A 23,292-nucleotide genomic window follows, 5' to 3' on the forward strand; every position below is an offset into this window, starting at 1 on the left:
GTATCAACAAGAAAACCTGGCCTTTTGACGTTAAGTGCAATTAACGTTTAAGCCTTAAAAACTTAACTGTATACTTGATGGGTAGCGAGCATTCATGATTTTTTTCATATGAATGGCTCCTTGTAAAATGGAGTTGGTGAGTTTGCAGCACAGACTGAACAGCCTGTGCATTTTATAGTTCTCCTGCACAGTTAGTGATAAAAATCAAGCCAAGAACAAACAAGCACAAGACAGATATAAGCATTTGTTTTACTGTGTTTTTTCATTAATGGTGAAGAAACCCCTCATGTTGTTTACAAGTTAAAAAAAAACACACACTTTGAGCTTTTATACATTCCAAAATGCACCTGAAGAACTCTAACGTTATCTGAGACTTAAAAAAAATGTTACAAATTTTACATTCTTCCACATATGTAGTACTGCACCACAAATAATGATAGTGACATTCATTATCTTCAAATTATTTGCTTTCACTGGCTTCCTTTTCCTCCTCCCAGTCAAAATAAAAAGGTTTGTCATAACCCATGAGATGTTCATAATCCTGTGGATTTGGGAAAAGCATTGGATTAACGAGCATTGATTTAGTTTTAGCATAAAATGTCGTAAACATCTTGCTGATGTCTGGAACCTTTACATCGTTCTGATGGAAGACAGTTGCTTTTTCTGCCAGGATTGCGTTATATGTAATGGCTGTATACGTGTCCATTTCAGCTTTATAATAGAGTCGAATCACATAGCCTTTTGTAAGGATATGCAAGGTCACTGGTGTTACAAATGTAAAAAACCCTACCAAGCCATAAAAGGCAGCTTGTATAAATAGACTTTCAAATCCAATACCAGTTTTGAGCATGATGTAGGGCATCATGAAAAGGTTGAATATGCTGGTGGAGTAAGAGAAAAACTTCACACCTGCATAAAACAAATAAAAACAGAAAACCAAGGTTAATACTTGTGAGTAAAATTATCTCTATAATTATGTATGTTCTCTTCCTATATATCATTGCATGAGTTGAACAGTTAACATTACTGAAAAATTGGCCTTTTGGGGTTTTTTTTGGTTTGTTTTTACATCCAAGAACACACAAGGCCATTGCTAGGAACTAAAGAGTTCAGCCCTTTCTTCCTGCCACTATTATGATTTGTTTATGTATTCATGGTGGGTTTTATTAACGCTGGCAGAGCTGGCGCTATTTCTGCTACGATCGCTATTATCACAGAATCATTGAGGTTGGAAGGGACCTCTGGAGATCATCTAGTCCAACCCCTCTGCTCAAGCAGCGTCGCCTAGAGCATGTTGCCCATGACTGTGTCCAGTGGCTTTTGAATATCTCCAGCGAAGGAGACTCCACAGCCTCTCTGGGCAACCTGTTCCAGGGCTCTGTCACCCTCACAGGAAAGAAGTTTTTCCTCGTGATCAGGCAGAACTTCCTGTGGTTCAGTTTGTGCCCCTTGCCTCTCGTCCTGTCACTGGGCACCACGTGGAAGAGTCTGGCCCCATCCTCTCGACACCCCCCCTTCAGATACTTGCACGCATTGATGAGATCCCCTCTCAGTCTTCTCTTCTCCAGGCTCAACAGGCCCAGCCCTCTCAGCCTTTCTTCAGAGGAGAGGTGCTCCAGTCCCCTCATCATCTGTGTAGCCCTCCGCTGGACTCTCTGCAGTAGTGCCACGTCTCTCTTGTGCTGGGGAGCCCAGCACTGGACACAGTACTCCAGGGGAGGCCTCAGCAGGGCTGACGAGAGGGGCAGGATCACCTCCCTCCACCTGCTGGCAACACTCTGCCTAATGCAGCCCAGGATCCCATTGGCCTTCTTGGCCACAAGGGCACACTGCCGGCTCATGGCCAAGTTGTTGTCCACCAGGACTCCCAGGTCCTTCTTGGCAGAGCTGCTTTCCAGCAGGCCAGCCCCCAGCCTGTACTGGGGCATGGGGTTATTCCTCCCCAGGTGCAGGACCCTGCCCTTGCCTTTGTTGAACTTCAGGTTCCTCTCCGCCCACCTCTCCAGCCTGTCCGGGTGCCTGTGAATGGCAGCACAGCCTTCTGGTGTGTCAGCCACTCCTCCCAGTTTAGTATCATCAGCAAACTTGCTGAGGGTGCGCTCTGTGCCTTCCTCCAGGTCACTGATGAATGTATTGAACAAGACTGGCCCCAGGACTGACCCCTGGGGGACACCACTGGCTACAGGCCTCCAACTAGATTCTGCACCACTGATCACAACCCTCTGAGCTCGGCCATCCAGCCAGTTCTCAATGCACCAACTCTGCCATCCAGCCAATTCTCAATCCACACCTGTATGCACACCTACAAAATATTCACTTCACAGATACAGTACATTTCTAAAAGAAACCACCATCTTACATTCAGCTGGAGAAAAAAGTGCAAAAATATGTCACAGAAAAAGAAGGATTTCACTCTCAAGAAATTCAGCAGTGAAACAATAAGACATCCATATAGACAAATTTTTCACAAATTTTTCACCTCTAGTAAACTAAGTCAGTAGTTACATAAAGCGAGCCTAACAAATAGGAAACTGCATTCAAAAGAAATTCAAATTTTACTGTAAATTAAATCAGTTAGCTCCCACTCCAGAGCTAACATAGACATTCAGAATACATTTCAAAGAGAAGTCTGCTTGGTCCTCCACTTCAGTTAATCCCAAAAACTGGTTTATTCAACAATGACAAGTACTCCACTGTCATCTTTACATGCACCTTAACGGTCAGTCGCCACTCTGATCATGTGCAGTTCCCAGCCACCACAGGAACCAGTAGTCTAAGCTGCCGTGAAAATTATGTTAAGGCACACTTCCTCCTTCTTTAAGGTATCTATTAAAAAATGCATATCCAAAACATCTGACTGTTTACTTTTTATTATGTCTTTGGAAAATTAACTGGCCAAAGAGAAATCAACAGAAGTCTCATTAGAGATAGCATGTTTCCTCATACTATCTGCCTATTTCAGAAACATTTCAATCATATTTGAAAGTACGTAGAATGCTAATGGCAGTTACAGCAAGTCTTTGCACCTGGGTAAGATAATGTACTCCAAAAGCTGCAAGAGAAACAGAAGCAGGCTGAGGGATTGGAAAGATGTGGGATACCTGCAGAATTCACCGGAGACCAAAAGATCAACTAAAATATGGAAATAATGTTAACATCAATCATCATAAACTGTGGAAGGAAAACAAAAAAAATCAATGACAACATTTTTTGGCTGCACAAAGAATCTGCAGAATTGGAAGGCGATTATTCCCTTTTATAATGTTACATTTTACAGTTATTAAATAGTGTTTAAAAAAAAAAACAAGGCAATGCAAATCACTTCCAGTCACATACCTAACACTGCCTTTGCCAGATTTCCGGTATAAATTAGTCTTCCATGTTCCGAGTGTTCCTGAGGGGGAGAGGTGCTGAGGCTGCGAACAGCCAGCCCTTGGAAAGATGTAACCTAGAAGGTGAAAGCAGCTAACAAACATCAGCATCGTCTACTTTGCATGTTAAAAAAAAGAGGTTTCTCCAGTTGCTGAAGCCATTCCCAGCACCTGCAGCTGGAGGCTGAAAGTTAAACTATATTACGCAGCACACCACAAGCCAGCTTCCACTAACATCTCGCTTAATTATTTTCACAACCTTTCGTTTAGGTATCCTAAAATAGCCTTAAACACTGCCAAACCAGCTCGCAAATATTAATCTTGCCATCCTTCCGCTTATATGTGGCTTTGTCGGGAGGCACTTACAACCCTTAGCCCTTAAAATCCTCCGCCCCGATTCCCCAATAAATTTTGTACCAAGAGAGGCGAGCAGCTGGCAACCTCAGCTCTCCCCTTCGGTCTGTATTTTACGCAGGGGAAAACGCTGCAAATCGGAGAACACGGATCAGCCACCTCCCCCCGCCACCGGGCTCCTCCGGGGCGGCCGCTCCCCGCCCCTCACCGCACCTGCTGCCCCCCCGCGGGCACCGGCAGGGCCGCCCGGCGGCGGCAGGCGGCCGGGACCCCGCGGCGAGCGGCTCCCCGCAGCCAGGCGGCGGCGGCGGCGGCGGCCGAGGCCGGGCCGGCGGCGCGGCGGCAGCCGGCAGCCAGGAGCAGCAGCATGGCGGGGCCGCGGTGGCGGCCGGGAGGGAGGGAGGGAGGGAGGAGCGCGGTGCCCCCGGCCGGCGGCCCCCGGCGCCCCGCAGCCCCGCACTTTGGTTCCGCCCGGCAGGAAGGGTCCGCCGCCGGCTGGCCGCCGCTGCCGGCACCCTGCGTTACAGCCGGGGCCGCGCCGGGGGTGTGCGAGCCGCAGCTCCCCGCTTGTATACCCTAACGGCGTAAAATCAGCAGCCAGCCTGGAGCTGCCCTTGGCCCTGCTGGCTCAAGTAGCCTCACTACTATCAGGCAGCTGCTGGCGGCTTCGTGAGCGAGGCTTGGTCAGGCAGGGCCCGAGGGGAGCTGCCCTCCCTGCACCCCTGGGAGCCCCCCCCCGGGCTTGCGCGAGGTAGAAAACGTGCGGAAATAAGGTGGTAAAAGCAAGAACTCAAAACTCAGGAAGTGAGTCAGAAGCACAAATGATGTTGTGGACAGTGAGCGCAAGAAAGTTGGAGTAACGCACAAAGGAAAGGTGCTTGTGCAAACTTAGTGCAAAGGAAGCTGTTATTCAGCGTTACTTTTTTGAAGACAATTTTTAGATGTGGCTGAAAATCGCAACTCGTTGTACCACTGCTGACAGAAATCCCTTTGCGCTGCGGTCCTGGCTGATTTGTCTTTAGCGGAAAGGAAACAAAGCGTTTGATTTTTACTTGCACCAATTTCACAAACCGGCTTTTGCCAATTATTGCAGTTGTGGCTTGACGAGACAGTGGCCGTGGTAGTCCCGGGTCCGTAGGAGGCAGGGAGGACGCTCAGGAAACGGGTCACGCTTCCTCGGAGGCCGCAGTAGCAGCAGCCCGGGGGCTCGGTCCAACGGCTTGAGGTTGTTCCCACAGCCCAGCTCCCTGGGGCGCTCGGGCCGGCTGAAAGCTCAGCTCTGCCTAAAAACGTGGATTTTAGTTTTTAGGGCCCTCGCGAGAACGTGGCCTCGCGCCAAACCCCGAGGCAGGAAGCCCCACACGGGGAATCCCGATCTGAAAGGCGGCGCTGCTCCCCCACCCCGACGCCTCTAACATGGTGGACTCGCACCCGGTCGGAACTACAGGCCCCAGCATGCCTCGCTCCTGCCGCCCAGCATGACGGGAGCCGGGCGCCGCGCACCTCCCAAGGGCAGGGCGCGGGGTTGCGCGTCCCGGCCGGAAGTCCGCCGTGACCTAGCGGAAGTGTTCGGGAGGCAGCTGGCCCGACACCGAGGGGGCCCTGCGAGCAGGGCAGAGGTAGCGGCGCTGACGGGTGAGCGGCCGCGGGGCGCGCAGCGGGCCGCGCCCGGCCGCGGGGGGCGCTGCTGCTGCTGCTGCCGCCGACCGGGCCGGGCCGGGGGGAGCGGGAAATGGGGAGAGGGGAGCCCCCGGGGCTGCCCCCGTCAGGGGAGCGGGCCTCGCCCGCCGCGCCTCGCCGGCCCCGCTCCCGCGCCGAGGGGCGGGCGCTGCGCGGGGGCCCGGCCGCGCAGCGGAGAGGCGCGGAGGGGCCGGTGGGCGAGTGGGGCCGGGGGGTCGGGGCGGAGGCGGTGCCGGGCCGAGGTTCCCGCACCAGGACCGGGGGGCGGGAGACAGGCGCGTTTCCTTCCTCTAGTGCGTGAGTGAAACGGTCTCCTTGAAATCTGCGCGCCGCCGGGAAAGGGGCTTTCCAGAACGGTGTTTTAATTAAATATCGCTCTTAAACTTTTTCCACCACAAATGACGTCCACCCTCTTCCCACGCCTGGCCCTAGAGAGAGGGGGAAAACTAAGGCCGAAAGAATTTAGGATGCACCCCCTGGGGTTGTTATACCAAGGTGAGAAGTGCTAGTTAAAGTGCTTTAGCTGTAATAGTCGAAGACTAATAAGCAAAGCAGAGGTGTTGGAAAGGGGTGGTATACTGTGATAGTTAGAAGAAAACAAGCTTTTCGGTGCCATCTGTTTCTTACAGGCAGATTTTACTTTAATATAAATGAGCATAGGCATTGGTAGGTGACTGCTTTCTTGACGTATACGTATGAAAAGGAAACAATGTGATGCTAGTGGTTTCCTCTGAGGCCTGGTTTTATTTTGCAATGTGTGATACTGCGTTACAGGTATTTCTCTTATTTTGAACTGTACTAGCGATGTTTGATATGGCAAATTCTGAGATAAGCCTTGTACTGTAGAGAAACTTAGAAAGTTATAGGCCGTTTGTTTACTCGAGTTTGCTGTGGATCACTTGCAGAAGTTCAATTTGGACGGAAAACAGCAAAAACATACGTATCCTAAAGGTGTCTCACTAGTTTGTTTAAGCACCGCTTTGTACCCACGTTTGTGAATATTTCTTCCTCTACAGAATTTCCCCATCAGTGTACTAAGAAAAAACGATAATGTTGGTAGATGAATATTATTTGATAACCCAAGTGTTATTTAGAACAGGGAAAGCGTTAATTAATTCTCTGTAGTACAGTAGCTACAATTTTTGCTTATGTGTTACATGTTATATCAACCTTCAAGTTATGTAAATACAATTTTCCCCAACAGCAAAAAGATCTGGTATTCGTGCCAGTGTTAACATCGATGGGAGCTTCAAGACAGATAGGCTTTACAGACTTTCAGCACTTTTTTTCTTGCCGTATCAGCTAAAAGTCATTTGAGCTTCTTTGTACCGGAATAGGTGATGAACAGATGTAGCTAGTTTCCTGAAACTTCATGCAGACTTCGTATGAAGACTGAGTGTTGGTCACTGTCTTATAAAAGTGAGGCGATCTAGCTGATTCTTTCAAGTATTTTCTTCCTTCCTCTCACTCCCACCTTCAAATTTCTTTCTGATACATACTTTTGTGTTCGTGCTCGTGTTGCTTGTGCTTTGTGTGGGGACAATTTAATATCTTTTGGGAGCTTACCTAACTTCAGATATTTTACTGTGTTTTTGCCGTTCTCAGTATACACTATAAGAAAGTCTAACTTTTTTCATAAAAGTACATTTGTTGTCAGAACAAAATAAAGGAGTTGTGATGTTGGGCTTTTGACAAAATTTCTTATGTTCAGAAAGGTTTACAGTTCATAATTTAATTACCTTTATTGTGGAGTAATTGCTATGCCAGTAATTTTTGATGAATACTTACAGAGAGAGGGGAAATCCGGTGAAACATGCTACTGGTTTTTTCCTCTATGGCAAGAAGTGTACAGTCTTAATAAAGGCTGTAATTAAGCCCTTTCTTTGTGTTAGGAAGAAAAACAATAAAGGATTTACTGAAAAGGAATGCTTCCTTAGAAAAAAGAAAGTATTGAGTAAAGTGAAGTCTTTGATGCTCCATGCCCGGTATTCTAACTCATTTCATGTTTGTCTTAACTAGCATTCACTGTTAGTATGCCTTCTTCTCACAGGTTGCTTTGTCCCAAACGTTTGAACTTTAGTACTAGTGATTAGGGAAAACCAAGTCAGCTGATTTGGAAATCGTCCTGTACCAGTTTCCCTCATATTTTTACTAAATACACTTCAATCTTTATTTTCGTCAATCCTTATTTTCATTATTTTCTCGTGTGCCCTGAGCAGTGAATGCTAAATTGAGGTGCCATATTTTTGAACAAGTCAGTATATAGCGTCTAGAATGGGACTAAAACTTAGTTGCCTGGGATTAAACAGAAGGAGACTAATGTTTTAACGCACAATAGCCTTTGTTTATTGATGAGTACATATTTATATACAAATGGCATCCTGAAAATTTCACATTTGACTTTTAAACTAATGTAGGAATTGTGGAGCAAATAACTCAAATGTCTTCACATTTTCCAAAAAAGGGTATAGAAGACACGAGAAGTGTCACAAGCTGAAGTATACAAAAGCCGTGTGCGTACTACACAGCTAATGAATTTGAAGTCATTTGAGTTGCTGTAGACCAGAATCTAAGTTTTAAAGAGTTTTCTGTGAGATCAGAGAATCTGAGTGCTTGCAAATGTTTGTGTAGATTTAAGTTTCTTGCACTAACTAGAATAAAGTAGTGGAGTTCTGGAATCTGTGCAATGATTGCATGTATTTGATTAAATTATCACATCTTTGAAATGACATGTGTTCTAGTCTCACAGACATACAAGGTATGCAAGGAAATGACATGCTGAAAATTTGAGTAGGCTTGGGAGGTGAGCACTGTGAGGAGTAAGGTAGGAGTGTCATGGACATGGTTCACTATCTCTTGCGCTCCTGCTCAAGAGAAGCAGGAAGGGAATCACATTACACTTGCTGTACTGTAGTATTTTTTCTTAAAGTTGTGAGAAGGAGAACAAAACATTTGAGTATGCTGAGAAGAAGAACACTTGAGTTGTATAGGTTAATACTCACTTTTTAATGTTACTTAGCTATATTTAACCTTGTAGATTTAAATATTCTAAGAACTTGTGAAAATTTTCACTTCCCTAATTTCTAGCCAAAACTTTGTTTTCTGCAGCAACAGCTTCCTTTGCAGACGGTTTGGAAAGCTCTCTTCTGTGTCAAATATTTTTTATAATTTTATTGTGTTTGCCCTCTTTGATAGAAAGTGACGTATCCTTTTTTGCACTATTTCTCTTAATTAAGGCAATATTAACTAATTTTTTTTTTTTTTTTTAAGGAAGCATTACAGGAAAGCAAGAGTACCTGATATATGTGCTTTTTGAGAGTGGAGGCAGGAAGCTGAGCTATCTAACTTGTAATGCCACATAAGCTTCTTGAAGGGGAAACGGAATGGAGAATATGCTTCGAACAAAAGATTAGTGGTTCTTTGCATGGGTCTGGTTCTAGTGTTCAGAAAATTTAGATTGCTCTCTTGCATTAGTGTGTTCTTGGTGAAGTCGGACGGAAGCAGGTATAAATATAGTAAAGTACCTAAAATATGGGTAGGTACCAGCTACCTGGTGTTTTCTTCATATTGCCTTAACAAACATTGTCCTCTGCATTATTTTCATTATACAGAAGTGTTTTGCAATATTATAAAATAGTTCCGAAGAAAAAAAATTGTGATAAGAGGACTTATCATAATGTGACTTGAGTTTCCTGTTTCTAACCTATTATTTAATACTTAAGAGGACCTAATTGCTGATCTTTTAAAAAGTTGAATGTAGAGTGTTATTTTTGTGCAGAAAGAATTCCTTCCCGCTCCTTTTGGAGCTGTAACTTGTGTATGGCAGAGATTTCTTCATCCTTCATCTGCTGTTGTTCCCATTCTAATTTATTTTCTCTCTGTATTTTTTTTCTTTTAAGATGGTGAGTAGCAAATCATATTTCTATCAAAAAACGTCAAATGTGCAGCTGCATGGTTGTTTCTGTACCAGCTTTTCAGAGTGTTTGTTCCGCTTACCTTTTTATAAACTCATAAGCCAATAATATAGTTGACTGAAGAAAGTAGGCTGTGGCTTATGTCGGATCATGTTAATGCTGTCTCAGTCAACTTGAGTATAGTTGCTGGGAGGAAGACGCTTTTCACAAAATAACCATTTCTAATACAGTATGTGCTAATCTTCATAATATGTGGGGACACATTCAACACTACTTGATCCAGAAAAGGAACCAAGAGGTGCTAACAGGCGATTATTGCTTTTCTAGGTTTCTCAGTTTGCCCAGCTTTCCTATTCTCTTTCTTTCTTTCTTTCTTTCTTTCTCTTCTCTTTTCACATAGAGCCCTATGATCTTTCCGTGCTCTCCACTGTCTGTATCCTGTCAGGATTAAATCTGTCTTGCTAATACTATTCATGGTTCTCGTATCATTTCAGAAAAATATAAAAAGTGCTTTGTTATGTCAGAATAGAAATCGAATGAAACCAAACTCAGTCCTGTGCTTACACATCAAATGCATCATAAAATGAAGTATATAAACGTTTTTCTTAAAAGTAGGTAGATTTTCTGCATTTTCTGCTTTTAGCGTTAGAATGTTAAAGTTTTTTGTTTTACTTTTTAGACAAAACTTGGATTCTGGAATAGCAATATTGATTTATTACTTACTCGTTTATGTTCATTTGGGCTTAAACTGAGGAGTAATGTTGGCATACTTCTTCTTCTCTGTTATTTATCCTTATAATGAATGGTTATATTAATCTTCACACCAATTTTATTTTGCTAAGCTGAGTAAGCAAGACTTCAATTCTTCTTTCATACAACAGACTGCTTGGTCATATCAGTAGCTCCTTTCCATAATTCTTTGAATTTGAACTTCTCATCCTTGAAGACAGGTAGTTAGAATTGTATATGGTATTCCAGACAAGTTGTCACCTTTGTATAGTACAACAGCAATAATATTTCCCTATATCTATGCCAGATACTATACTTAAGTCCTTGGTTTGCATTTTCCTTTTTTTTCCCCTCCCAGAGCTGCATCAGCTTATAGTTGACCATAGGATGGCTAAGACTTCCAGAGGACAAGCCCTGATGACATAAAATAAATTTGTATTTATCCCTGCATGTAGGGATCTTGCATTTTATATTTCATTTCATCTAGCTTCTAGTATGCCATTTTTTTTAAGACTGTTCACTTCTTTATGTGATACTCTGTTCTCCTTTTGTTGCAGTGCCTTCCGCATTTGCCCCATCTAAACATGCCTCCTTTTCCTGGCAGCATTGTCAAAAAATAAGTTTGATAATATTTGTGGAGGAACTTCACTGGTTACTGTTTTCCAGCCCCATTGTTTCATTTTTGCAGTGTTATATGGCATTCTTTTTTAAAGTTTCTCTTTTGTTCTAAGATTATCTTCTTATCACATTTATTTAACCTCAGATGATTTACTGAATCCAGATTAAATTTAGTTTGCGTCCTTGGTGAATACCAAGGAAAGGACTGATTCATTTTTGGGGTATTGGTTTAGTCTAGCATGTTGTAACTCTGCTAGGCCTTAACCGCATTTTTATCCTTTTTTCTTTTGCATTTCGTATACTTGAATTCAGACCACTGAACCTGATCACGTTTTTCTTCCTTACGTGTAACTACTGTATTTTTTCTCTAATCATACGATAGCACATTCCATTTGTTTTAGTTAAAATGCCAATTGGATTTGCAATTTTTTGACAGCTGTAAGATTTTGGTGTAGGAATTATTTCAGTGGCACAACTTTAATGTATCAGTCCCCTCAAATTATGCTTTCACCTTGGAAGGAGTTAATATGTTCTTATTCCCAGTAACTAGCCTATCTTTATTGCTATGTTCAGTGGCACTATTTGTATCAAAAACTCAGGCATATTTTATCTTGTCTCTGTTACCTCTACAAAATGGTATCAGTTCTTTTGTTCTTTTCTCTTTAAAAGAGTTGTGAAACTCCTTATTTTTAATAGAGTATGGGGAAGGGCTTTGTGGCTAGAGAAAGGGGTGGCACAAGTGATCCTCTCCTGTGAAGCAGAAGTAATAAAGTTTCTGAGCAACCAATACTTGCCCATAGGATGCTTGATTTCCATTTACAAAACCTGTTGAAACAGGAGAAAAGATCACATCGGTTTTGTGCTGCTACTGATCCTGCACCTGAGTGTGCAGCAACTGAACGTGACGCCCTTGGACTTCCTGGAATTAATGAAAATGGCCATTGCCTTTAACATTTAATATTAGGGTGTCTGTATGTCAGTTCACACACATTACCTCTGAAAGGGCATTCCTGAATGTGCTTTACGTTCAGAAACTTTTCACCTGGAAGAGTACGGGTGAAGGTTTGCCCAGTGTGAGTGAGAAATGAAAGTATTTTTATAAAAGTTTTCTATAAGACGGGGACAATTCTTAAAGACAAAAACAATGTAGATGGAGAAGGCTGTTTGCTCAGTTTTCAGAAAATTGAAGACTGTTGTTTTATCTCGTCATGCATATGTAGTTTGGTTAAGTTTGCAGAGTGAAGTGTCGTCTTGTGAAAGCCTGCAAAAAACATTCAGAATGTTTCATATTTGCTTATATGGAAAAGTCCTGAAAAAAGGGAGGTGGAACAAATGAACGTGCCCCAGTCCAAACTACTTTTGAGAAGTAAAACTTCTCAAAGAGCTGCATCTTCTGAAGAGCTGCGTCTTTGATTTTGCTCAGCAATATCTGTAAAACTTTTCCTCCAAATGCTGGAGGAAAAACTTTATCTTTCGGCTCCCTCCTCAACTTGCTTGCGTTTTGGGCTTTTACCGCAAACGTGGGAGGTGGGGGAGACAGTGGTCTCTATATTTCTCTCTCTCTCACTCGCACTCGTGTACCGAGGTCCTTTTCTGTAGTGAGTAATTCCAGTTCATGCCTCTGCTGTTGCTCATCGCTTTTCTAAGCAATGGCATGAATTGTCAGAATTCTTAACAGTCTCATTGCTGCCCTCAGCCCTGAATGCCAGCTAGGAAACCAACCAGAATCACTAGGGGTGTTTTCCTGAATCTGTGGGCATACAACAGTACTTCATTGATCTATACTGGGTTAATGATTGGAGAGTAGCCGTTGACGTGAAACGAACTTTAGGATGGCAATTGAGTGGATGGAATTTCTATTCCAAAGTTTTCTTTTTCACGACAAAAGGACAGTTTCAGTGTGAAGAAATATATACTGTATCTGAACATACTAGATATGTTTTGCAGATAAGTGCTTTCATCTCTATAACTCTTAGGATATGTTTACAAGAGGAAGTATGTATGTATCATGGGTGTGTGACTTTATAAGCTGTGGCAACTCCTGGTAAATTTACCCTGTGAACGCTTATGTTAAATGTGTGAAGTAGATTATCTAGGTGATAATGATGTGCCAAAATCGGGAAGTTTCAATCTTTTGGAAAGGATACGTTGGAGGGCCAGGTAGTGGGAGCTGGCAAATGTTCTCCACGGAAAGCAGAATGCTGCCCAACATCAGCAAACTTTTTTTTTTTTTGTTTAACTGAGAGGTCGTTGAGTTCAGCACTGCTACCTCTCTCAAATGTTTATCTGCAGTTATCAGGACTCTTAACTGTATCATATGGTGCGTTCTCCAAAATCTATTACATGTTTCTAAAGCCTGAATATATATTCATTGAGAGGAACACTGGTGCATTTGTATGATGAACATATCAGATCTGTGTATTCATCCTTTTGGTATGCCTCATCTATTACATTAAATAGTATACTTTGAAAGTGATTGCTACGAACAGCAACAATGCTGACTAAGTCCACTCTGGGGACTTGATACAAAGTGGATGGTAATTCTGTAAAATCACAGAATAGAAGAGGCTGAGAGGGACCCCTGGAGAGTCAGTTCCCTCCCCACACCCCTGACTGGAAGTAGGGTCAACTAGGATCGTTTGGCTAGGATCTTTTCCAGCTGAGTTTTCAATACAACCAAGGAACATCTCTGGTCAACCTGTTCCAGTGTTCATCTGCTTTCACAGAAGAAGTGTTTTTTCTTTGAATGGAATGTCTTATATTTCAATATCTGCCTATTGCATCTTGTCCTGTCACTGGATACCACCGAGAAAGAGTCTGGCTCAGTCATCTTTACTCCCCCTTATTAGTTATTCACACATTGATAAGATTTCCCCCCCCCCCCCCCCCGGTGCCTTCTCTTCCGCAGGCTAAATATTCCCAGTTCTCTCAGCCTCTCCTCATGTGAGAGATTCTCCAATCCCCTAATTGTCTTTGTGGCCTTTCACTGGACTTGCTGCAGTATGTCTATGTCTGTCTTGTAGTGGGGAGCCCAGAACAGCACATGCACTCCAGGTGTCTCACCAGTGCTGAGGAGAAGGATCGCTTCCTCGTCCTGCTGACAATGCTCTTCCTAATGCAACCTAGGATACCGCTGGCTGCCTTCGCTGCAAGGGCATGCTCTTGGCTCATGTTCAACTTGTCCACCAGCACCCTCAGGTCTTTTTAGGAAAAAGCTGCTCTCCAGCTAGTTGGCCCCCAGCCTGTACTGGTGCATGGGGTTAGTCCTTCCCCAAGCGCAGGACTTTGTATTTCTCTTTGAACTTCACGAGACTCCTGTTTACCCATTTCTCCAGCCTGTCATGGTCCATCTGAAAAGGCAGCACAACCATCTAGTGTATCAGACACTCCTTGATTTACGTCATGATAAACTGGTCTCTGACTCCTTTTCCTCTGTAGATAAGCTGCATAGTCTCTTAATAGTACTCTTTTGCAGTACATACTTTCTGTGGCAAAACTTGCCATCCCCCATTGTCCCCCTCCCAGCCCATTACCATAGTAGACGGTGTCTGCAGTAAAAAAAAGTCTTCAGGCTCTAGGCATAACTGGCTTTATGGTCGAGGACCTTAAAAAAGCTTAAAGGAACGATTTCTTTACAAAGTAAGCTAAGGATTAGATTTTAGAAATATCAGAATATAATGAACTGGTAAGGATCTCTGGGTAGCGAAGATAAATTTCAAAGCCTAATGCTTAAGTGTTCATCCACATTGCATGTTGTGTATTATCGTATTTTTCCTTACTATTATAAAGGCTAATAACTGAAGCTGGCTTAAGAAATCATCGTACTACTGACTGAAAGCTTTGCCACTTGTGTTTTTTCAGACGCTCCTATTGCAAAAGCTGCTGTTGCAAAGAAATAAAAATTTTTATAAGAGAATGGGTAAGTTAATTTTCTTAGAACTTTTTTTGTTTATTATAATGTGAAACATGTGGTAGCCTCTTATATTGGTAGAGGAGGTGGATTGTAAGACTCTAAATGTTGATCATGTCACTGTTTTTCTTGTAGCTTCAAATTTATTACAGAATTACTACAGTGTGCAAATACTACATTCCACAATACACACTTTATTTGCTTTTCTCCTCATATTGCAGGTACTGGTTATGTGGAAAAATAATTCAGGAATGAGAGAAAGCTTTAATTTAAATAGTTTTTAGGAGGGATTTCTCATGTGAACGTTGATTTATTGAAAGGCTTATTCAAAACACATCTATTTTACAATAAATTTCATTTTACTTAATGTGTATAACACTGAAAATGTACATGCTAAAATAGGTTGTTACCTTTAGGTTCTGTAACACTAAACTTTCTAGTGGACTAGAAAATTCCATTATATGCTCTCAAATATTTTTAATTGCTTGCTAAGGCCAACCGGTTTAATTCTGGCCAAGAGATCATCATAAGGACCGCTCTTCCTGAACTACAGTGCGTGTGTGCATTGACTTTAAACGTCTGAATCTGTCGTGTCTGTCTCTATATACAAATAACTGGTTAATGAAACTGATGTAAAACAAGATTGAACAGATTCTGGTTTTAATTATATTTTTTCTAAATGTATTTTAGCATCTTTGGCACTGGCAATACTTTAGGATTGGCAATAACTACTATGGTAATTCCATTTTAATTTCAAATTGACAGAGCAACTTAATTTATTGGGGGGAGGATGTTATATTTGCCATAGTGCTAGATGAAATGCAATGCACTTCAGAATATTTCTATTCTTTGTTTTGTCAGATGGAGAAACAACACTAACAATTAATCAAATTTCAAATTTGCAGTCTGTAGCAGTTCTATCTTTCCCACTTCTATATCCTTCTGAAAAGGAATATATTGCCAGTATTTCATGATTGTATGCAGATCTCTTCTGTTACATTTTTTCCAAGCTGTAAGCACTTTCAGGATTTTCATTTTTACAGTTCTAGCAAGAACTGTATTTACTTTTCTGTAAATAAAATCTTAAATGCGATATAAAGCTCAAGCATTTTTAATGGAATTCTAGCAGCACTTGCTAGATCGATTTTGTACTCCTGTAGAAAATACAGTTTGAAGTTGATAGAAATTATATATTGACTGAGATGGGGGTTTACACTTTTAAAAATTTTAAAACTACTGTGGTCCTTAATTAAATGAGTTTACAGGAATGTGTAAAGGCCAACTATAGATATGGTCTCCTTGGTGCTATAGTCTCATGTAGTGCTTAGGTCTATGCAGACACAAAGTAGTCAGCAGTTCCTACCCCAGAGAGCTTCTGCCCAAACAGCTAAGACAGGTGCAAGATGGAGAAAGTGTTAGAATGCACAAAGTGAACGGTGGGGTGGTAGGAGAGAACAAATGAATGAAGAAAAAAAGGGAAGGGGGATAAGGGTCTATGGAGAAGCAAAGCGGAGAGCAGGTGTATAGTGAGACAAAAGGGAGAAGTAAAACAGAAAAAAAAAAAAACCACAGTCAAAACTGCTGTGGGAGGAATGACCAAGTTTCCTTGATTTTTGGTGTTTTGCGCTTTCCTTATTTTCCACGAAAGGACATAATATGGGTGGCACAGAGATGCATTAACCCTGTATGGTTCTGGGTCTGGCTGGCCAGCTGCGTAGGAATGAATCCTATTTCATGCTACTTCAGTGCAGGAATCTCTGCTCTGGCTGCTTTTGCTCCTACCTGGTTTCATAGAGGTCTTTTTGCCTTGCAGTCTGTTTTTTAAACATTAGATATATATTTAGGTAGCTTTTAGTAAACTATTGAAGTATCAGCATGATAAACATGGCAATAGTTTCTTACATGAATGTGGAGGGAAGAAGTAGCATGCTTTTAAAAATACTTTCCACCTGAGGATTTGTCTAAAGGAAAATTTCAGCCCTATGTAGATTTTTGAAATCGTGTCAAAATTTGATAATGGAGAAATGAGGGAGGAGGGAAGTTAATCAACTGAGTTTTTTTTTAAAAAAAATTTTGCAACAGGTGCTGCACTCTTCAGAGAAATCTTTTTCAAATGTGCAAAGTACTTCTGTCTTTTGGTAGTATTGTGATCTTCTTCTGTCTGCAAACATAGTCATGAAAGACAGCAGCTTGTATTCTTAGTAAGGTTAATCCGTCATTGTATTCTGAAACTGTTAATTTGTTTTCCATTGTAGATGGAGAAGAGAAAACATACGGTGGGTGTGAGGGCCCAGATGCTATGTATGTGAAGTTAATATCTTCTGATGGCCACGAGTTCATTGTAAAAAGAGAGCATGCATTAACATCAGGAACAATAAAAGCTATGTTGAGTGGACCAGGTAGGTACAAAAAATTCAATGCTTTCATGTCCTTCGTTTTCTTTATTGGACGGTTTGAATCTATGTCATGTAGTGAGTGAAAGTTGAAGTAAGTAATAACTTTTCCTAATCCTTACTAGTTCCTGTTTCTGTTGGAATAGTCCGTCTCTGCAGAGGTGTACTACCAGCCATATGATTGGACTCTGCTTTTGAACTGTTAGCATCTTTTGGTGTTGTTACTACTCATTTCCTCTATTATGAGAACTTGAGGGCATTAAATGAAGCTTGCAGCTCTCAAGTTCAAACAAACAAGAGCTGGTAGTCCCTCGTGGCTGAGCTTTTGTGATTAAGCTCAGGAACTCCTTTCCGTAGGATCTTGTGAATAATGAAAGCTTGCTTGTGTTTGAGGGGAGAGTAGATAAATTCATAGAGGGAAAACTCATCGAGTGTTACTTAGTGCTTGAAACCACCTCTAGCTTAAGCAGTGCCTGAACTACTACTTACAGAAGTCCAAAGGGATGGAGAAGAGAATGGAGAGAAGTGGGTTTTTTTGTTTTTTTTTTTTTAAAAGCATGCTTGTCCCCTTCTGTATCTTCATCTTTTACATTTACCTTTGGCCACTTTAGTGGTGGGCAGTACGGTAGCGGACCTCTCTTCTGACCCCGTAGTCGTTCTTATATTCTTTCAAATTCTGGTGAGGGGAGGTTGCTGGAGAGAGTTCTTTTTCTTAATAGATCTTGAGATTTTTTTCAGGAACCGTTAGGCAAATTGAACGGTTACAAATCTCAGCTTAACGTTCCACTAAGTGTCATAGTAATGATTGCACTTGAAAATATGTAGCAGACCTGTTGTGTCTGATCTAGTTCACATCCGCTACCCAGACATGTAAGAGGAAGACTAGTCACAAGACCTGCTCTGAATTTGTTCCACAGTCTGTGACAACGTGAAGAAATAAGTCAAAGCACCGTGATCAGAGGGCTAGGCCTCCTCTGTAGAGGAGTCAGCGTTTAAGCACATTTTGTATAAAAACTAACAAGTAAAAGGGTTTACAAGGAAAGGTACTCTTACTGCCTAGTTTAATAGATCAATATTTAATTGGTGAGTGAGCTTTCTCTATTTCACAAAACATTACCAATCTGCTAATATTTGTGTTGTTTCCTACTATTCCTGTACTAGAATTCAAGCTACACTGGCTTCAGTGTATTTGTTTTGATTTCTGTGTGTAGAAATCGGTATATAACCGTACTTGATGTGAAGGGGATTCCTGCAGGGACAGCAGAAACTGTGCACTACTAGGGGTCTTGTATATACTGAGTTAGTGCTAGTTTTTGTATTTGTCTTTCAGCCTGGTAAGCTTGCAATCTAGAGAGATGAGGAAAAGCACGGAGAAGATAACAACAGTAGGAAGGCCGTGGGACTAATTACAGGATAATTTTGCATCCTAATTTTGTGCTTAGAGGGACCAAAGAAGGCTAGTTTCAAGTATACTTGTGTTTTGAGGTTTGAGCTGTTGCATAAATTCTTCAGTGTCCCAGAGGATATTGAAAAATTCAATTCTCAATTCTTCATTATCCTAGAGGATAATACTGGATGAAATCCCTGGATCAACTCATTCTGAACCTTTCCTTCAGTAGAATTATAACTAAGGTTTTCCCCTTCCTTCCTTCCTTCCTTCCTTCCTGTTTTCACAGAGCTTATCAAGCTCGTATGTCTCTGAGGTTTCCACCCTCTGTCAAATCTACCTGAAACTAACCTAGAAATTCAAAGTTAGTAGGACCGCAGAAGGGACAAGTGCGCATACATAAATGTGGAACATATATAAACTTTTTTCTCTTCCATGGGAGTCCAGCTAAAAATTTGGGTTGATACATCTTTTTGTAGATATGTTGTTATTGTGGGCTTCAGAACTGAGTGCTACAGTTTTAAAGCACCTTTCAAAGGCAAACAGATGAAAACTAAACCTTAATTTCTGGTGTATAGTTCAGAATATTTTTAATAGGCTGCAGCCAAAATGAACAACGCTTTCTAATGCAAATGGATCTTAATATTTTTGAAGATTGTGATTGTGGCACATCTTGTTTCACACTGAAGAATCTAATACCCAGCAGCATGGTACTTACGGAAGTCTATTATGGTAATAGTGTCTATATAGTAGTAGTATAATAGTGTCTATATGGTAAAGTGTTTCACGTTGCAGTGAATTTTTGTTTTAATGTTTTGTTTTGTTTTTCCTACAGGACAGTTTGCAGAAAATGAAACAAATGAGGTGAATTTTAGAGAGATCCCATCCCATGTCCTATCCAAAGTATGCATGTATTTCACCTACAAGGTCCGCTATACTAACAGCTCTACGGAGATTCCTGAATTCCCAATTGCACCTGAAATTGCACTGGAACTTCTGATGGCTGCAAACTTCTTAGATTGTTAAATAAAATAAATTATAATAAAAATGTAAACTTTTTTCAGTATTTAATACCTGTAGTTCAGTTAGTAACTTTTTTTCAGATAGCATGTTGCGTGTGTGCTGTTGAGAACTGTAAAGTTCACTGCAGAGGCAATTGCCTTCAGTCCTTTTGCATATAGCAATCATTCAGTTGAAATTTGTTTTGCCGCTTACACAAGTAAGGACCTTTTCACAAACTGAGACAAATAAACAAATATGCCAATTAGTAGATGGCTATGCCTTATCCTTTAGGTGTGGTAGAACTTTCTTTTAATGCAATGACCATATAAAATACTGGAGTTTAGGCTAATGCTCTAAAAGGTAATTATAGCTAAATACAAGTAGCTGTTTAAGGTTTCTAACTTTCTTTTATTGTTGCAGTTTCTAAACATCTGAACTTAATCTCCTTTATAAGGTAGCTGTCCTTTAGCATAGTTAAACCAAGTAGATTAGAAGTGCCCTCAGTAGGGTTTGTATACTGACAGCAATATTCCATTTAGGTTGCAAGTGGAGTATGTAGGAGAATGTTTAAGGCTTTTAGTTAAAATCATAGTATAGACACATGAAAAAGTGTACTTGGTACATTTTTCTTTTGTAACCTAAATTTTCCCCTTTATCATTTAAAATACTCAAGTCACTTGTCTGTAGAGTAAGTCTGTGACCCTAATGACAGTGGCTTTTAAGGGAAAACATAACTGTATTACAATCTTTGTGTATATTATCTTCTGTATAACATATAAGGTTATTCTTAATGTACTGTCACTTGACCTGATACGGATTTTATATGTCAGCTATGTTTTTTTTTCCATTGTTGTGATTGGTTATGTAAACTCTGTATTTAACCTTTAGAGTAGTAGTCATTTAAATTTTCTAACATAGTCATTGAAAGATAGCAGTTATCCTATTCTTTACCTTTTCCCTAGCCTCGCTCTTACTTCCACAGGAAAAAAACCCTGAAATGCGAAGCCCTTTTGTATTTGAAGGAAAGGGGCATTAACCAGATGTTAAAGGAGCTTTTTTATAAATTTCTTAAATATTTCCAATGTTTTTACAAATATTTTAGGGGGAAAGGATTGGCAAGCCACGGACATAATACTTGAGTGGAACACATCATCGCTTGGTAGTTGCTGCTGGTAATTGCCTATCCTATCAATTCTCTGTTCAAAACAGGTTCCCATAAAACAAAAAAATTGAACTGAGACAAGAAACTGCTTTTTGTTCAGCAACAGCCTGAAGAACTTCTGCCAAAGTCATCTGTAAATGACAGTGATAAATCTTAATGTATCATGAAAAAATGATGCAAGGACAATGTAGTAGCATTTCCATCAGCTCTCACTACTTCAGATCTGTTGTATCAAGAATTGGTTGTGGTCTGTTATGAAAATGCCACTAACAGGTGGTGGGACTTCTTTATTAATGTATTAACTAAATAATGGTGAATTTAGAGGGTGGTTAAAAACTGTGTCTAAACCTGTTTGCTAGCATAAATACAAAAACCTATGAAGAGGTTGTCTTGGTAAAAACTGGTAACGTTGCATAGACTATGCAGTCTGCCCACAGATGAGTTCAGTTCTGGCAAATGAACTTTTACTCTGGACTTGAACAGTGCTTGACAGACACGCTGACATTTGTCAATGTGTTGATAGATTAGCTAACGTTTATTCACGTCACACTTTGGCACAATTTATTGTGTTTACTGTGGAGATGTTTGTGACTAGATTGGTTTTGCACGTTAAAGCTGAAGCGCATTGCAAGGCTATTGGCAAAAGGCAAAAACCTATGTTTAAGCACTCTGGTTAGTGCTATTAGTAACTCATTTTCAAGAGCACTAAAAAGATGAAAAAACACAAAACAGAAATACCCTGTTATGCTGCTTTTACTCAAGCCACTAGAAATACCCGGGAAGTTAAAGGAGTAACAACGTGGATATTTTAGTCCCAACTTCATTTCAGACTGAGAGGCTCTTAAGTTCTTCAGCCATCTTTTAACAGCCTTCAGGTTAGTGACTTGAAATGTAAAAAGTCTAAAACTTTAGTTTGAAATGGAAGTGAAAAGTTGAGCTTAGCTTAACTTCATTTTAAAATGGATGGGGTGGGTTTTATGGGCCCTTGGGGGGGGGAGAGGAGGGGGAACCTTCCAAAAATGTGTTTAAAATACATTGCGTTTTATGATTGCATATTTCAGCCCTAAGGTAAAACAGCTGTTTTATTTCTGCATTATAATTTCATGTTTTTTCTTCAGCTTAATGTATCATACAGTAGCTTTGAACACTCAGGAAATGCAGTAGTGTCCTATAATGCACTATTTGCAAAACACCGGCTGTTAAGAAAACTAACCTGCAACTATCTAAGGGGGAACGGTGCAGAGGTAATTAGTGCAATTGACTTGGTAGTGATGTGGGTATGCTATTAACAGACGATTGGAAACTTACCACACTTAACCCCTGAGTTCTAAATAAATTTCAAAATTGAAATTTTTACAACTGTGTTTCTGTTGATTTGTGCCTTTTTACAGAAGTCTTACTATGCAGAATCATAGTTTTCATAACTATTTGGTGAGCGAACTGCTAATATAAAACTGGTATTTGGGTAGTAGATGGCAAAACCAGCATCTGTGAAATAAAAAAAAAAAAATTAATATGGCTGTGAAGGGTGTCGTGGAACTGAAGCGTTCAGATCTCTTCACACACCTCCTAATTATAAGTACTTGTAATTCTCATGAAAGAAGCAACCAAACACTAAAAATGGATGATAGTCCTAAAAAACCTAGAATAGAATACTTTGAAGACTTCATGGGTCACATAATACTGAACTCCCTGTAATTTAGTAAGCTAGTCCTGTGTCTGATGTCCAGTTTTTAAACTCAACCACTGATTTTGTCATAAAAGGCTGCAAGTTCTTTGCCAAGTGTAAGGAATGAGGAAAGTCTTGCTTGCTAATAATTTTGTCATAGCTTGATTATAGGTTGCTAAAGAAGTCTTTGAGGGCCTTATAAAATGGTCTATTTAAAAAAAAAAAAAAAGCAGAATTCTGTTCTACAAGACAGGAAATTCCTTTTTGTTCTTGAGCTGCAAAAAAGACTGTTTCATCAAGATTTATCAGGTCATTGTACTCAACAGCTGTGTTGGACATTGCTTAAAAGGCATTTATGATTAATGGCTAGTACATGTGGAAAAATGAGTTGCTTATGTCTGCGTTCTATCAGTATATTTCATACTTCATAGTCATAATCTGCAGCAGTGGCTGTTTGCGCCCCTTCCTTGTTTTTACTGTTACTGAAAGGAGTTTCCCAACACCTAAGTCTGTGGTTTTATATAATAGATAGATTGGACCCCAAAACCCTGTATTTAATGGGACAGGGAAGTTAACTTTTTCACTCTGTGTTTTGTGCCTCAACATAAAGGTGCTATTTTTTGTTTGTTTGTTTGCTTTTAAATCTCAAATATGATATCCTGATTGCAGCAAAGCAACAGCTACTGCAGAGTCAACAAAAGCACAATGTTACTGTGTGGGTACTAAGGAGAAAAATATTTTTTCTAGCTGGAAACTAGTGGTGGAGGCTGTGGTGTAAATTTGATTTCAACAACTGAATGGGAGGAAAACAGCAGCAGCTCTTTATTTTATTTTAAGAGGGACTGAATTTGGAAATGAAACTATTATGCTGCTCTTTAAAGCTAGGTAGGCCAAAGCTCTGCAATTAGCAAAAAAAAGGTGTCTGGTTTTTCTCATGGAAAAAGATCAAATTTAAAGTTTCTTTTCTTTTTTTTTTTTTTTTTGGACAAACAAACTGCATTGGAGTTGGATTTCTTTCTAAAGGTAGCTTAGGAGGTGGTAACTGTGTGGGAACATAGCAATACTGTGAACTAGATGTGTTGCATGAGATTGAAAAAGCCAGA

At 40.8% G+C, this 23,292-nt stretch overlaps 2 protein-coding genes across 5 annotated transcripts; one reads left to right on the forward strand and one right to left on the reverse strand.

Annotated features, from left to right (window-relative positions):
- Positions 1-235: 235 nt before the first annotated feature.
- On the reverse strand, positions 236-4,094 carry TMEM70 (transmembrane protein 70). The gene is made up of 3 exons (XM_068933755.1): positions 3,939-4,094; positions 3,337-3,448; positions 236-909 (listed from the first exon to the last, which is right to left on the reverse strand). Exons 1-3 carry the CDS (start codon positions 4,092-4,094, stop codon positions 461-463), a joined length of 717 nt encoding a protein of 238 aa, XP_068789856.1. The 3' UTR covers positions 236-460.
- Positions 4,095-4,911: 817 nt separating this feature from the next.
- ELOC (elongin C) lies at positions 4,912-19,623 on the forward strand. 4 transcript variants are annotated; one of them, XM_068932492.1, is made up of 5 exons: positions 5,282-5,360; positions 5,840-5,900; positions 14,528-14,585; positions 16,832-16,975; positions 19,192-19,623. In XM_068932492.1, exons 3-5 carry the CDS (start codon positions 14,582-14,584, stop codon positions 19,380-19,382), a joined length of 339 nt encoding a protein of 112 aa, XP_068788593.1. In that variant the 5' UTR covers positions 5,282-5,360; positions 5,840-5,900; positions 14,528-14,581; the 3' UTR covers positions 19,383-19,623. The 4 variants fall into 4 exon arrangements, with proteins under 4 accessions (XP_068788592.1, XP_068788593.1, XP_068788594.1 ...); XM_068932491.1 differs by lacking the exon at positions 5,840-5,900 and having other exon boundaries at positions 4,912-5,360; XM_068932493.1 differs by lacking the exon at positions 5,840-5,900 and having other exon boundaries at positions 5,287-5,360; positions 14,456-14,585.
- The last annotated feature ends 3,669 nt before the right edge of the window (positions 19,624-23,292 follow it).

The sequence above is a fragment of the Struthio camelus genome, chromosome 2 (genome assembly GCF_040807025.1).
Source record: "Struthio camelus isolate bStrCam1 chromosome 2, bStrCam1.hap1, whole genome shotgun sequence".
NCBI classification, from domain to species: Eukaryota; Metazoa; Chordata; class Aves; order Struthioniformes; family Struthionidae; genus Struthio; species Struthio camelus.